Source organism: Sinocyclocheilus grahami, unplaced genomic scaffold, assembly GCF_001515645.1.
Source record: "Sinocyclocheilus grahami isolate Dianchi unplaced genomic scaffold, SAMN03320097.WGS_v1.1 scaffold21.1, whole genome shotgun sequence".
NCBI classification, from domain to species: Eukaryota; Metazoa; Chordata; class Actinopteri; order Cypriniformes; family Cyprinidae; genus Sinocyclocheilus; species Sinocyclocheilus grahami.
Window position 1 is genome coordinate 2,449,480 of NW_015505200.1, and position 12,891 is coordinate 2,462,370.

A 12,891-nucleotide genomic window follows, 5' to 3' on the forward strand; every position below is an offset into this window, starting at 1 on the left:
TATTTTTTCCCTAATTTCTTCCCCTGGTTTGGCTTTCTTTGCAGCTTGTTGACAGTTCATTAATAAAATGTTCACCATCATTTACAGATTATGGTCTTTCATTTTTGGCTAACTGTACCCTTCACCCACCTTCAGTTGGGTCAGAGGAGTGGGAGGGTTATCTATAGAACACACTATTTCCAAGCTAGAATGAGCTGATGCCAAACACAGGACCCACGGTTCATGTTTTAATGCGGTCACACACTTTCCATCCATTCTTGCACTTCCGTGCCACTATGACTAAAGCTTGCCCATACTTAAATACTATTAAACATTTCTAACCAAGCTACACTTCTGCTCAAAACATTTATATTTTTTAAAGAATACTTTTATCCGATAAGGACACATTAAATTGGAAAAAAAGAGAGCAGTGAAGACATTTTTACAAAAGATTTCTGTTTCAAATAAATACTATTCTTTTGAACTTTCAGTTCATCAAAGAATTCTGAATGTATTACAGTTTCCAACAATATTAAGCAGCATAACTCTTTTCATCGTTGAGAATAATGAAAAATGTTTCTTTATCACCAAATAAGCATATCAGAATAATTTCTGAAGGATCGTGTGATTTTGAAGAATTGAGTAATGGCTGCTGAAAATTCAGCTTTGTGATCACAGGAATAAATTACATTTATAAAACATATTAAAATAGAAAAGTCATTTTAAATTGCAATAATATTTCACAATAGTACTCTTTTACTGTATTTTTGATCAAATAAATGCAGCCTTATTGAGCATGAAAGACTTCTTTGAAAAACATTTATCAATAATTTATACAAATAATGCTTTGTTATTGGTAAATATCAATGGACAGAATCTGTAAGCGATATGATTAATTCTGTAAGTTATTGTTGAAAGGTAATGTACATTTAGACTGTTGCGCACAGTTGAACCCTGATTCTCTGTTGAGGAGCTTGGATTTATGTAGCTCAGCTATTGTGCGCATATGCCTCTGCAGTCACAGGGACCAAATAAAACTTAAAAGGTCTCTTTTATTTGATCACTAAAAACCATCGCACATTGTAAAAAAAGGGCAAGCATTTGTGATGCATTTTATCCCTACTCTGCCTCTTTTGGATCCCTTTACGGAGAAGGGGAGAGACCGATCATGGCCGCCACATCCACTTTCAGTCCTCCTCCTCTTTTCCATCAGTGCCTAACACTCCCTGAAGGCTGTAGTTATCCATTCGACACTGCGCAGTAGTCATCCTGTGTCGTAGCGCTTTGAGGAACAAGAGGAAGTACTATTCTCCACTTCCATTTCCTACCTCAGCTCCTCATCTGTGACAAACCCGTTCTCCAGCAGTGCCCCTGACATCCTTCCATCAGCCCCTGAGGGGCCTGGCTGCTCCCACCCTTCAGGCTGCTACCGATCCAACCTCTTCCTAACCAGAACTGAAGGACCCAGTCAGCCAGCGGTTGGAGTTTGTCTGTGCGCTCATCACTGGATTTACAGAAGTGCCACTCAGGCTGCACGCCCCAATGCTCAGGTCCCACTCCCTGACAAGCATCTGACACAACTCCCATTCAGACGGTCACTGATGGCTCCATCTGGGCCCAGAGCACCAGGCTCCTGGCTTGTCTGCAGTAATCTGGTTCTGCTCACAGCTACAACAGGCCTTCCTAATTGAGGTTTCTCTGGCATGACAAACCTGTTTTGGATTGGGACTGTTACGGTTGAAGATGGTTTGCTAGTGATAGATTTATTGTAACATATAATGTATATTATTAAATGCAACAAAGGATTTAAACCCAAATTTAATTTACTGATGACTGTTATTCCTCTCCACCCTCTTTTTAGGAACAGGCTTTGCCATGTGTAGCACGAAGGAGAGCCATGACAGTGATGCAGACCTGGATGTGGATGGAGATGACACACTGGAGTACGGCAAAGCCCAGTATCCTTGATTAGTCGTCTTGAGACATCTTGCTCTTCAGTGGTGCTGTAGTGGGCACAGAAACAGTAACAGAAATTAGAAGCAGTTGTTCTTTAACTCGAGGTTTCAGGTACACTGAAGCAGACATCATTCCTTGTTCTGGAGAGGACCAGGGAGAGGCCAAAGAACGTGAGGCACTGCGTGGGGCCGTTTTGAAGTAAGCTGGATTTCACTGAAATGATTTCATCACAGACTTTAAAATGACATAACAAATCTATAGACTTGGCTTTTGCACAATTTTTTTCTTTTCTTTTCTTTCTTCTGTAGTGGTGGTGTACCGTCCAATAGAATAACACCAGAGTTCTCAAAATGGGCCAGTGATGGTGAGTTGGCCTTCAAATAAATGTGGTTTCTTTCTGTTCATCCGAGAATCCTGAAAAAAAAAATCCGTTGTGTATTAAATATTAAACATAATATATTAACTCTAATGTATATTAAAATAGTAATGTTATTTTAAATTGTAATAATATTTCACATTATTACTGTTTTTGCTTTATTTTTGGTCAAATAAATGGTTAAAAAGAAAGAAAAACACCAAACTTTTGAGCAGTAAGTATATACATTTTTGTAATTGTGCTCTGAAGTATTTAATCCAGAAATTGCTTTACGTAAATTCAATCTCTGTTAAAATAAAATAAAAAAAATTAAAACCTGAACCCTGTTTTTTGTCTATATATTTAAGTTGGATTGTTATAGAAAGAAACGTTACTTTTGTTGGCCCTCATTCATTATATGCTCTGTTTGTCTATTTTTGCAGAAATGCCATCCACCAGTAATGGCGAGAGCAGCAAACAGGAGCCGAGCTCTTCATTTTCGTCCTCCACACCGAGGACCTGTAAAAACAGTGAGATCGAGAAGTGAGTACAAACACACACCTGTCCACAGTGGCAGTGTGTTTTCTGGTGTATTGGGGTGAGATTAGTTTGTGTAGGGACTGCAAGATCATAAATGATGCATTTAGTGTGCTCATCTCTCCGGAGCATGCTTGATCACAGGGAGTGGCCCAGAGTATTGATCCCAGGCAGCTGAGCCTTGTCTGGGCTTGACTTGCAGCACAGCCCAGGAATGCTAATATCCCTTTAGCCATTTCCATACTACAGCTTTTCACTGCAGGAATAGTATATTTATCTCTTATTGCAAGAAGTGAAGCCAGATAAAGTGAAATTGCTTGCAACACACCACTCAGATGCTTTAAATGAGCATGTTAATGGAAGAAAAAGTGTCCATGTGGCCTGAAACTAAAAGTATTACTCTCACTATTACCTACAAATGTTGTTTAAAGAGAACTGTCTTGCAAAAAGAAGTGTACCATTAAAAAACAGGAGCACAGAGAAAGCGAGATGAATTCCTACACTCCACCGAGAGTGAAAACAAGATGGAGAGAGTGTAGCAGGCAGCCTTCAGCCGCAGATAAATTTGAATAACCTGAGTGGGTGAAAGGCCGGCTCCTGTAATTCCCTCATCTCTGCATCCTCATCCATATTCCCCGACAAGTGCTCCCGCTAAACTCTCCTCCCACTTGCGTGTGTGGGGGCCCAGCCCCAGTGAATGGGTAATTGGGGTCAGAGCGCAGCTCCCAGTAGAAGAGGGGCTTATTGCCACTGTGGTGGTGCGACTGTCCTGGTTTGATCTCCCCCTGCTGTCTAGAGCTGGACCAGGGTCAACACGTTAGCCACAGACATACCTCACTCTGCCTAACCAAGAGCGGGAGCACAGCTGTCAGTCCACATGACCCATGTCCTGTCTCTATCCTTGTTTAATCCCGGCTGTGCAGGGTTGTCAAATGCAGTGCCAATTTAATGTTTGTAGCGTGGACTCTCAATCAGGAGATATTTTCAGGAGATAGTTTGCTTTGTTATAAAAAAAATTTATAGCTGATTGATTAATGATAGATAAAAAAAAAATAAAAAAATTCTGGGAAAAAAAGAAAACATCTATTATTAAATAATATTAGTGTTTTTTTCCCCCCAGAAAACAAAAAAATCATGTTCACAAGTTCAATATAGGGGCTTATTGCCACTGTTGTGGTGCGACTGTCCTGGTTTGATCTCCCCCTGCTGTCTAGAGCTGGACCAGGGTCAACACGTTAGCCACAGACATACCTCACTCTGCCTAACCAAGAGCGGGAGCACAGCTGTCAGTCCACATGACCCATGTCCTGTCTCTATCCTTGTTTAATCCCGGCTGTGCAGGGTTGTCAAATGCAGTGCCAATTTAATGTTTGTAGCGTGGACTCTCAATCAGGAGATATTTTCAGGAGATAGTTTGCTTTGTTATAAAAAAAATTTATAGCTGATTGATTAATGATAGATAAAAAAATTCTGGGAAAAAAAGAAAACATCTATTATTAAATAATATTAGTGTTTTTTTCGATTAATGATAGATAAAAAAAAAATAAAAAAATTCTGGGAAAAAAAGAAAACATCTATTATTAAATAATATTAGTGTTTTTTTCCCCCCAGAAAACAAAAAAATCATGTTCACAAGTTCAATAAATTTGTGTGATTGACACTCTTAGCACACTGACTTATTTTTATATATTTTTTGTTTTTAATTTCAGTACTATTTGTTACTTTGATTTATACTTCATTTTGATATTTTTATTTTAGTGTTTGTTTTATAAATACTTATTTTTGCTTTATATAGACTTACTATAATTTATTTTTACATTTCATGAACACAATTTTTATTTATTAATAATGAGAACATTCCTGAGTATTTCTAAAATGCACCCCCGCAATTCATCGTCCTCTCTATCTGTCTCTTGTCTCCCCTGAGGCTTCTTCCCTAGGGAAAGGCTTCTAGTGTAGCTGAATCAATCTTGTGCGGGCGGCCATCACGGGGCCCCATATTAAATATCAGGGGCGGATAACTAGTGAATAAGCACAGCAGACCCGAAGCAATAGATTTTTCTCGTCAGCACGTCACGAGCATGTTCTTCTCACCCATCTCCAATCAAGTGAAAATCTGCGAATGACTTTGTCTGTAGCACAAGCTTGATGTCAGCTACGGTATGCAATTGAAATCTTGTTTGCTAACCATGTTTACCATGACCAGCAGTTAAAAGTGTGACTTTGCACACTGTTGCTTGATAGGTTTGACTGAGTGTGGAAATAAATGTTAGTGGATGATCTTATGAACACTGTGTGGCTCTGTCCGAGAGTGGGTGTGCAAGTAGGAGGATGAAAATGGACAGAACGGAATTCCTAAGTGGAGCTGCAGGAGTGTGACAGCTTAGATTGATTCATTGCTTTCCTCCGTAGAGACTCGCTCACTTTCCGCACACACTCAGAGCACCAGGCAGCCGTTTAGACTAGCCGTTGCGTTGTATCGGGGGGCATTAAGTGTTTTAGCCGACCGGGGTATGAATCACCGCAGCTGTTTGATGTAATAGAGAAGAGCGAGCAATGAGCGCAACCCACCCGCCACCCGTTTTATTAGCTTAGCGCTTAGCTCCAGACGTGACACACACTCGTTTATTTAATATCTCCCGCAATATTTCTCCCAGTCTGTGCCCGTCCTCATCGGCCCTCTGTCTGAATCTATCCATCTCTCCCCGACAGTAGAGCCCTCTCCTCCGAAGAGCACCTCTCCTTTCTCCTTCTGCTGATTTGATCAGGTATCACAGGATGTTACGCGATATTGTCTTATGAAAGGGGCCGGGGAGATAAATCTCAATGATGATATCATTAATCAAATCCTGCGGGGTCATGAGAAGGGGGAGGGAGGTGTATTAACTCTTTCCTAGCCAAAACACAAGATTGTTACTGTAGCATTTGAGTTTTAGCTTCACATATTGGTTCAGTATTAAAAAAAAATACATACTTATGCTTTTTTTTTTTCCTTCATGGTGTGCGTCAAATGGATGAAACATGCAAATTTACGGGAATGGCTGTGCCATTGTTTAATATCCAATTTCCTGAAGTGAAGGGTCTTAATCTGAGCAAGCTTTAAAGAGGCCACATAAGGAGCTAAAATCATTTCATTCCACTTCAAGCCTGGAAACAATCCCAACCTCACTGTTTGTAAAACACATGCATTTCAATCTGCAATGAAAATGAGATTTGTCCCCTTTAGTTACAGTAATTCATTGTGTGTGAGTGTGTGTGTGAGTGTGCACGTTTTTGTGACAAAGTATAAAAACCATTACGCCTATGGGATGTCCCCACTTTTCACAAAAACAAACCTGTGAGTGTGTGTTTTGGAGTAAGAAGTTGAGCTTGTTACTGTGTTGTGAGTTGTGTAAATTGTATACATGTGTGTCTTAGTAAGGCAGAGGGGGCTGATGAATTCTCCAAGCTCTCCTGTGTGCCCAGATGGGTAATGATCTCTGAGTACAGGGGTCGCCTCTGTCCCTGCTCATTCTGCACATGATAAATGAGGGCTTTGTAATACTTTTTTTAATTAATGATATTAATATTTTAAAATTGCAAGCTGTTGTGCTCAATCAGCCTCTTGATTTAAAGTACTATGCAGTGACCCTTACCATCACGACTGAATATAAGAATTGATTGTCAGCCAAGTGACTTTATAAAGATCTCCCAGTATCTGTCTGTACTTGTAACTCATGTGTTCTCGTGTCAGGCCATATAGACCTATAGATTAGACCGCCTTCTATAGTTAGGCTTGGCTCTGATGGAGACGGATGGTTAAGGGGCAGGATAATGAAATGAGAAAAAGCTTCACACTCAGAGACAGATCAGCAGTGTGAGATAGCAGTGCAGGCTTCATCTACTTCCTGTTTTAACTTGTGCTTTTGTTGCTTTAAAAATAAAAATATCCCCTAATAGAGAATGATGCCTGTATAAAGCATTAGACCTGCACGTCCATCATGGTTTTAACATCCAAATTGATTTTTAATATAATGGGTGTGCCGTTATGGACCTCAGCTGTAGGTAAGGGACATGATTAGTTTGCATGTCAGTCCTCATTGTGGTTTCCTTAGTAACTTAACTCTTAATTGAAATGACATCATTCTTTCCCTAGATGATGTCATTGGCATTATTCAGCCAGCATACCACTGCAAAGCGGAGACGAGGTGTGTGTTTAATATTTTTTAAACGGTCTCCCACACACTCAACGGGACCTTGGTGATTTTCTGTTTTGAACTTACCCAGCCACCCCTCTCCTGCTTTCGTATTAAATCACAGCCCAGCTCTCTCTCTCTCCAAAACCATCTCTCCATCTCCATCCATATAAAGGAAGAGTAAAACCCTCTTTTTTTTCCCCAGGGGAATTTAATAACTTTTAGAAAGTGGTTTTCTATAAAGCACCACACAATGAATATTCATGCAGGAACGGGTCGGGCATGACTTGGGGGAAATGTTGTATTCTTTTGTAGGGCCGGTGACGACATACGGGCAAGTGAACCACAGCGATTTATGAAGCCGTTAAAAGAAAAACAGCAGGCATGGAGCACAGTACACCTACTCTCCTGTCTGCTTTATAAGCATGCACGCTAATCAAGGCTAAATGCTCTTTTACAAGCCGGCCACTAATAAGAAGAGATTTTAAAGTTTTATAGTCCCTGTGCTGATTGTAGGCTATTGGGATTTGACCGTCCAGACAGCTCGCTCTCCTTGATCAAGGTCGTCATGTTGTTGGGGCCTTTTGAGAGAGACCTGGGTGAGGTTTAGGGTGACCTTGAGAAGATGCCTGGACTTTTCTTAAGATGTCAGACTTCAGAGTTTTGCTAACATCTTCCTTAATGAGATGAAATAAAAATGAAAATTCACCCTCTATTTTCAAAATACATGTCGATCTTATTGTGACATTTTATCCAAGCATGTTTTTTTTTTTATTATTATTGTTGTTTTGACCTTGTAATTTTTTTATCCTTGTAAAAATTCTCCAATCATTTTGTCCTATAAACCCCATCCCTTTCTTACAAACGACTTGCATTGAGTATGACCTCCATCTAATCAACAACCGATTGATTGAACAAAGTCCCAGCCCTTTTTTCTTATTCAATAAATTGTCACTCGGATGTATGTCACATTACAGAAGAAAATATCTGTTGCTACTTCAGTCATCGCAACTTTAAATGAAACCGGACATGTTTAATTCCTGGCTGCGAGATTTTAAGCTTTATTTCTCAAAGTGCCCATGATTCTTCAGTTACACTGTCATTGTTGTTGGCCTTATAGGAGATGCTGAGTCCATAAATGGTCTTTCCATTTTAATGGCCCTTCCTTGATTTACATTCTAAAACTACCTAATTACAGAGAGGCCCATGTCCCAGTGTGTGTGGTGAACGTGTACTCATTGTGGAGTCACACAGGCATGTAATAAATGGAGCTATTGGAAAAGGCAGTGGAACGGCAGGCACTAATCGGGGGGATTGTGCCTAGGAGAACGCTGGCGCAACGTTAAATCAATACTGTAGATCAGTGCTCCATCTGGCTGGAAAATGAGCGGATCACCATAAACATCTCGCCAAGCGTCTTGCCACACAATCAATGGTGGCCCTATTGATTTAGTTATTGCGAGTTCATATGCTGTGGACAGTGTTAAATATACATTCAGCAGCTGAGCGGCATTTGTCTGAGGGACATTTAGTGAAACCCTGAGAGGTGAGAAGTTGGGGGAACTGGTGCAAGTGTGACCTCAGAGGACTAAGGAAACTCTGAATGGTAGTACAATAAAGAAAAAAAAAACATTAGTTCATATTGACATCATGGTCTTTCTGTAGCAGTGATGACTGTTTCCAGTTGGGCCGTCTGTTTTTAATTTTGCATTAGTGTTTTTGGGAGTTAGCAGTCGTGTTTGTCTGAACTGAAGCTGTGTGGTAGCTGTGCAAATGTAAATTGCAAATTTGTGTGTGACTGCACTACTTTTAAAAAGTAATTAGCATTCCACTGTTTTCAGTTTAATGTATGAGCCAAACTGTTTTGTAGTGCTCTAATTTAACCAACTTTGATATATTTTTTTTACCGGCAGGATAACAGAGGACTCCACAGCGACCACACTGGAGGCACTAAAGGCCCGCATACGAGAACTGGAAAAGCAGATCCTCAGAGGAGACCGATACAAGTGTCTCATATGCATGGTGAGAGTTCTCGCTTGCCAATATTGTGCGCATACATGCTGTGGTGATATAACCTAACACCCGCAATCATGCACCCAGCTGGCTGAAGCTTTGTGATGGTTTGCCTCCTTCAGCTTCAATCTCGCATAGACTGGAAAATGAACCCGCACATTAAGGTTCTGTTGAAGGAGTTCTGCCATCCTGTTGGATATCTATGCTAAACCTTTTCAGCTTTAATCCTGTAGGTGCTTCTGACTAATCTGACATGCCTCTGTTGGACTGGAGGTAGATTAGTTTCGTTAAAATGAAATAAAAACATCCTTAAAGTCATACAGAGGTACAAATTGATTAGTTCTGGCCTTGTTAATAAAAAGACTTGGAAATGTTTTGATTTAATTGGAAAGATTCAAGACATTTTTCTGTTTGCTTCTGTGTCGTGCAGTCTGTTGAGGTTTTCCCAGTGGTGGTCTACTGCCACCTGCTGATTGTTGGATGTATAGCAGACCATAAAATTAATTCTCAGTAAATTATTTGGACTAAAAGTGCTAGAAGTGTTTCAGACAGCTTAGCATTATATCCAAACTGAATATTCACACAAAAGTGCAACAGAACTCCCAACCATCCCTTTTATCCTGGCTCAGTGTTGGCCGAGAGCTTCTGTTGATAGCTGCACCCGTTGGTCTGATGTGTGTGTCTGTGGCAGCCACATTCTTGTTCTCAGTGCCGCTCTTGAATATCCCTGCAGCGGAAGCCGACCCAAACAGGGGCTGATGGCAAGAATCAGGCAGTCGAGAGGCACGGGAGCACAGAGGCCCTGCAGCTCGGCGTGTACTGTTTGTACAGAGGCTACGTAACGGGCTGCAGCACTGCCACTGCGGGCAGCAGTGGGATTAGGAAGCTGCTGCCGCTTCGGAGGGTAAGGCTCTCTGTGCTCCCATTGGCCTGATCCCTGCACTGCCCCACATGCTCCCTCACTGCCCACCTGCCTGCCCCCCCTGGCCGATTTGTGCTGTGCTGGTGCTGTTTAGTGACATCTGATGTTGTGTATGTGGGTGGCTAGATGTGAATTATGTTTAGCTGACCTGGTTAAATGAATCATTTCTCTTTTTGTCTTTTGTTTCTCTATCTCAGGACTCATATACAATGCCACTCACCTCCATCCAGTGTTGGCACGTGCACTGTGAAGAATGCTGGCTAAGGACTCTGGTAACAATTACACACTTGCTGTTCAGTAGGCTGTTTTCTGCAGGTTTAGGCAGTATCTGAAAACCTATTGTTTGTTCAATTCTACACGTTACTTCGTAATACATATGTATTTGTTTTTAAATATTTGGGCTAAATAGATGATGGTGATAGTTAAGAATCAGGATATTTAGGGGTGTGCACAAATAGTCGAATATTCGATCTGTAACTATTTTTTTACAGTTATAACTAAATGTACTCGGTGGAGCATGTTAAAAAGTTGGTTGTATTTGATCACAGAATGTTGCCGTCTGCCTCATGAAGTTTGGAATTACTTTGATCAAAATGATCTTACTAAATGTTCTTACAAAATTGAATTACTTTTGATCAAATGAATCAGTGAAACGGAGTTATCATAATATCACCACCACAATGAGAAATCACATGAAATCCAAACACCAGTGGACTGTGGAAAGACAGCTGTCCATCACTGCATTCACGACTGCAGATAAGCGCAGATGTGAGCCGAGGAGAGAGCTTATCTGACTGCGAAATGATCTTGAGACATGTGCTTCCTTTAAGTTTCCTCGAGGGAGAGTGGTTTAAGAACAGAAAGCACAAAGTGCTGTAAGAAACTTAGCATACCATTATCTTTGTGTCTCTGGAACGCCTGTGTCGGAGCGCGTTCCTATTGTTATCAGACTGTGAAGCCAACTTTCACCCGAGCATGTGGATACAGGTTTTCAACTAAAGGAAAGCCTTGAGATATAACGTAACGTTGTTGTAGAACATTGTTGTGTACAATGCCTAATCACAAGCTTGTTCAGAAATGGTGAAAAAAGCTTGAATAATAACATCTTTCTCGTTAAACGTCATTTAAATAAACACATATTCGAATATTCTTTATTATGAGGCCATATATTTGAATACAATAGGATTTTACCAAACCCTAATGTTTATACCTACATTGCTGATATAGTAGGTAAAATGTTAAATCATGCTTGCTTACAAAATATAAGTGGGTTTTTATACATGAATATATATACAGTGGGTACGGCCCACTGTATATATATATATATATATATATATATATATATATAGCTTCCTATATATTTTTGTAAGGTGGTCCATCAAAAAGCAAAATCGGTATAATAAATTGTTTATTTTTTCATTTATTTTAAAGATTTTTGTTTATATCACCATCGCTGTAATAGTTGGTAGAAAAAAGATGTGCAAATACTAGATATTTTAGATTATATTTTTAATAATTTGAAAGCTTTTTTAAAGAAATCAAGCTTATTTGTCACATTATAAATTGTTTTTTATATATAAAAACATATCGCTTCCTTTTTATTCTTGGAAGAGGTCCCTCACAAGAGGTTCATCATATTGAAGGGTCTTTGGTTTGAAAACCCCTTCATTAAGCAATATACATCATATGGCACGCATCACAGGCTGTTCCTTGGTTTACTTTAAGTCACATCTTTGTACTTTCCTCATACTGAAGTGTAACTGAAAATAGGGGTATTGCAGATGTAGATGGTTTAAGTTTTGAAATGCAGGTAGTTTGTGTACATATTAAATTTCAACTCTGTGCACCACAGAGTGCCCAGACCTTCTCATACAGTGATGAGTCACTCATGGCCTAGGCCAGTGTATAATGCGGATAATGGAGTAGTTTATTTTGATAATGCTGTGGTATTTGGCTACAGTGTAAGTTGAAGAGTTCTTCTCAACCAGTCCAGTGAGATTCCTCTTGTAGCGCTCCAGGTTCTAATCCCTTTAGACGGCATTGCGTGTTCAACTAACCTCTTATCAGAATTGCGATTGCCTCTGCTTGTCCATTTGTCATCCCCACACTTACAATCGCTAGCTCTTCCTCTTTTCTAAGCTGTTTTAGCCAGTCTTCCTCGGGGAGCCCACTCTCATTAGCGACTAACACATTCTGTCACCACACACGGAAGCAACTAATAAGGAAATGTTTCCCAGCTTCAGCCGTTTTCCAATATGCTATATATTAAATCAGCTCCACTCATCACAAGGCCTTCTGTGTACGGCTTGCCGACAAGAGGGGAACAGAGACGTGTGTGCGCGCCAGCCCGCACTGCCACAGCAGATTGTTAGTAATGCAGGCATTAAAATTGTTGCCTAAAGACAGCAATAAAAGTAGCACGGCAGGGCTCCTTGCATCTTGATCAAAGTAAATGCGTTTAATTTGGTTAGCGTCAGCCTTGTTTTATGAAGCTAATGGAGCGTAGCAGCTACCCGCCGCTGATGCGAGCAGCCCACGTTTAGTACGCAACCTGCCCATGCTCATTAAAACTAGGTAAACTCCTGCTTCTTCAAACAAAGGAACCAAATCTCAGGTCCTCCTTGTGTCCGGGGAATCGTAGCTATAGAAGGAAGCACGCTGGGGGTTTTGCTGCTACACTAGTTTGGGTTTTACTCAAAAATTAGCCTAAAATGAACCTGATTCATGTAGGGAGTCAGAAGGAGAATCCAGCTTCAATTTCATAGTTTTACTCCTTCAAGCTGGCCACATCAAAATAAACCGCTCACATAGTCAGACCATGATGTCAAATTTGAAACCATTGCGATTATTTGCACCATCCAATGTTAGAGCTCATTGTTACAACATAACAAGCCAGAGTGTGTGTGGCTGGATCTCTTTGTTTCAGTCTGTACAGTCAGGATCAGTGAACTGGC

At 40.4% G+C, this 12,891-nt stretch overlaps 1 protein-coding gene across 1 annotated transcript in view; it reads left to right on the plus strand.

Moving 5' to 3' along the window:
• LOC107557077 (E3 ubiquitin-protein ligase RNF220-like) overlaps window positions 1–12,891 on the plus strand; it is a 120,780-nt gene that overhangs the window by 105,198 nt on the left and 2,691 nt on the right. Inside the window, exons 8-13 of the mRNA XM_016240399.1 lie at window positions 1,841–1,937; window positions 2,047–2,133; window positions 2,244–2,299; window positions 2,734–2,833; window positions 8,916–9,024; window positions 10,135–10,209. Of these exons, the coding sequence (XP_016095885.1) occupies window positions 1,841–1,937; window positions 2,047–2,133; window positions 2,244–2,299; window positions 2,734–2,833; window positions 8,916–9,024; window positions 10,135–10,209 (524 nt within the window). The remainder of the gene's footprint in view (window positions 1–1,840; window positions 1,938–2,046; window positions 2,134–2,243; window positions 2,300–2,733; window positions 2,834–8,915; window positions 9,025–10,134; window positions 10,210–12,891) is intronic.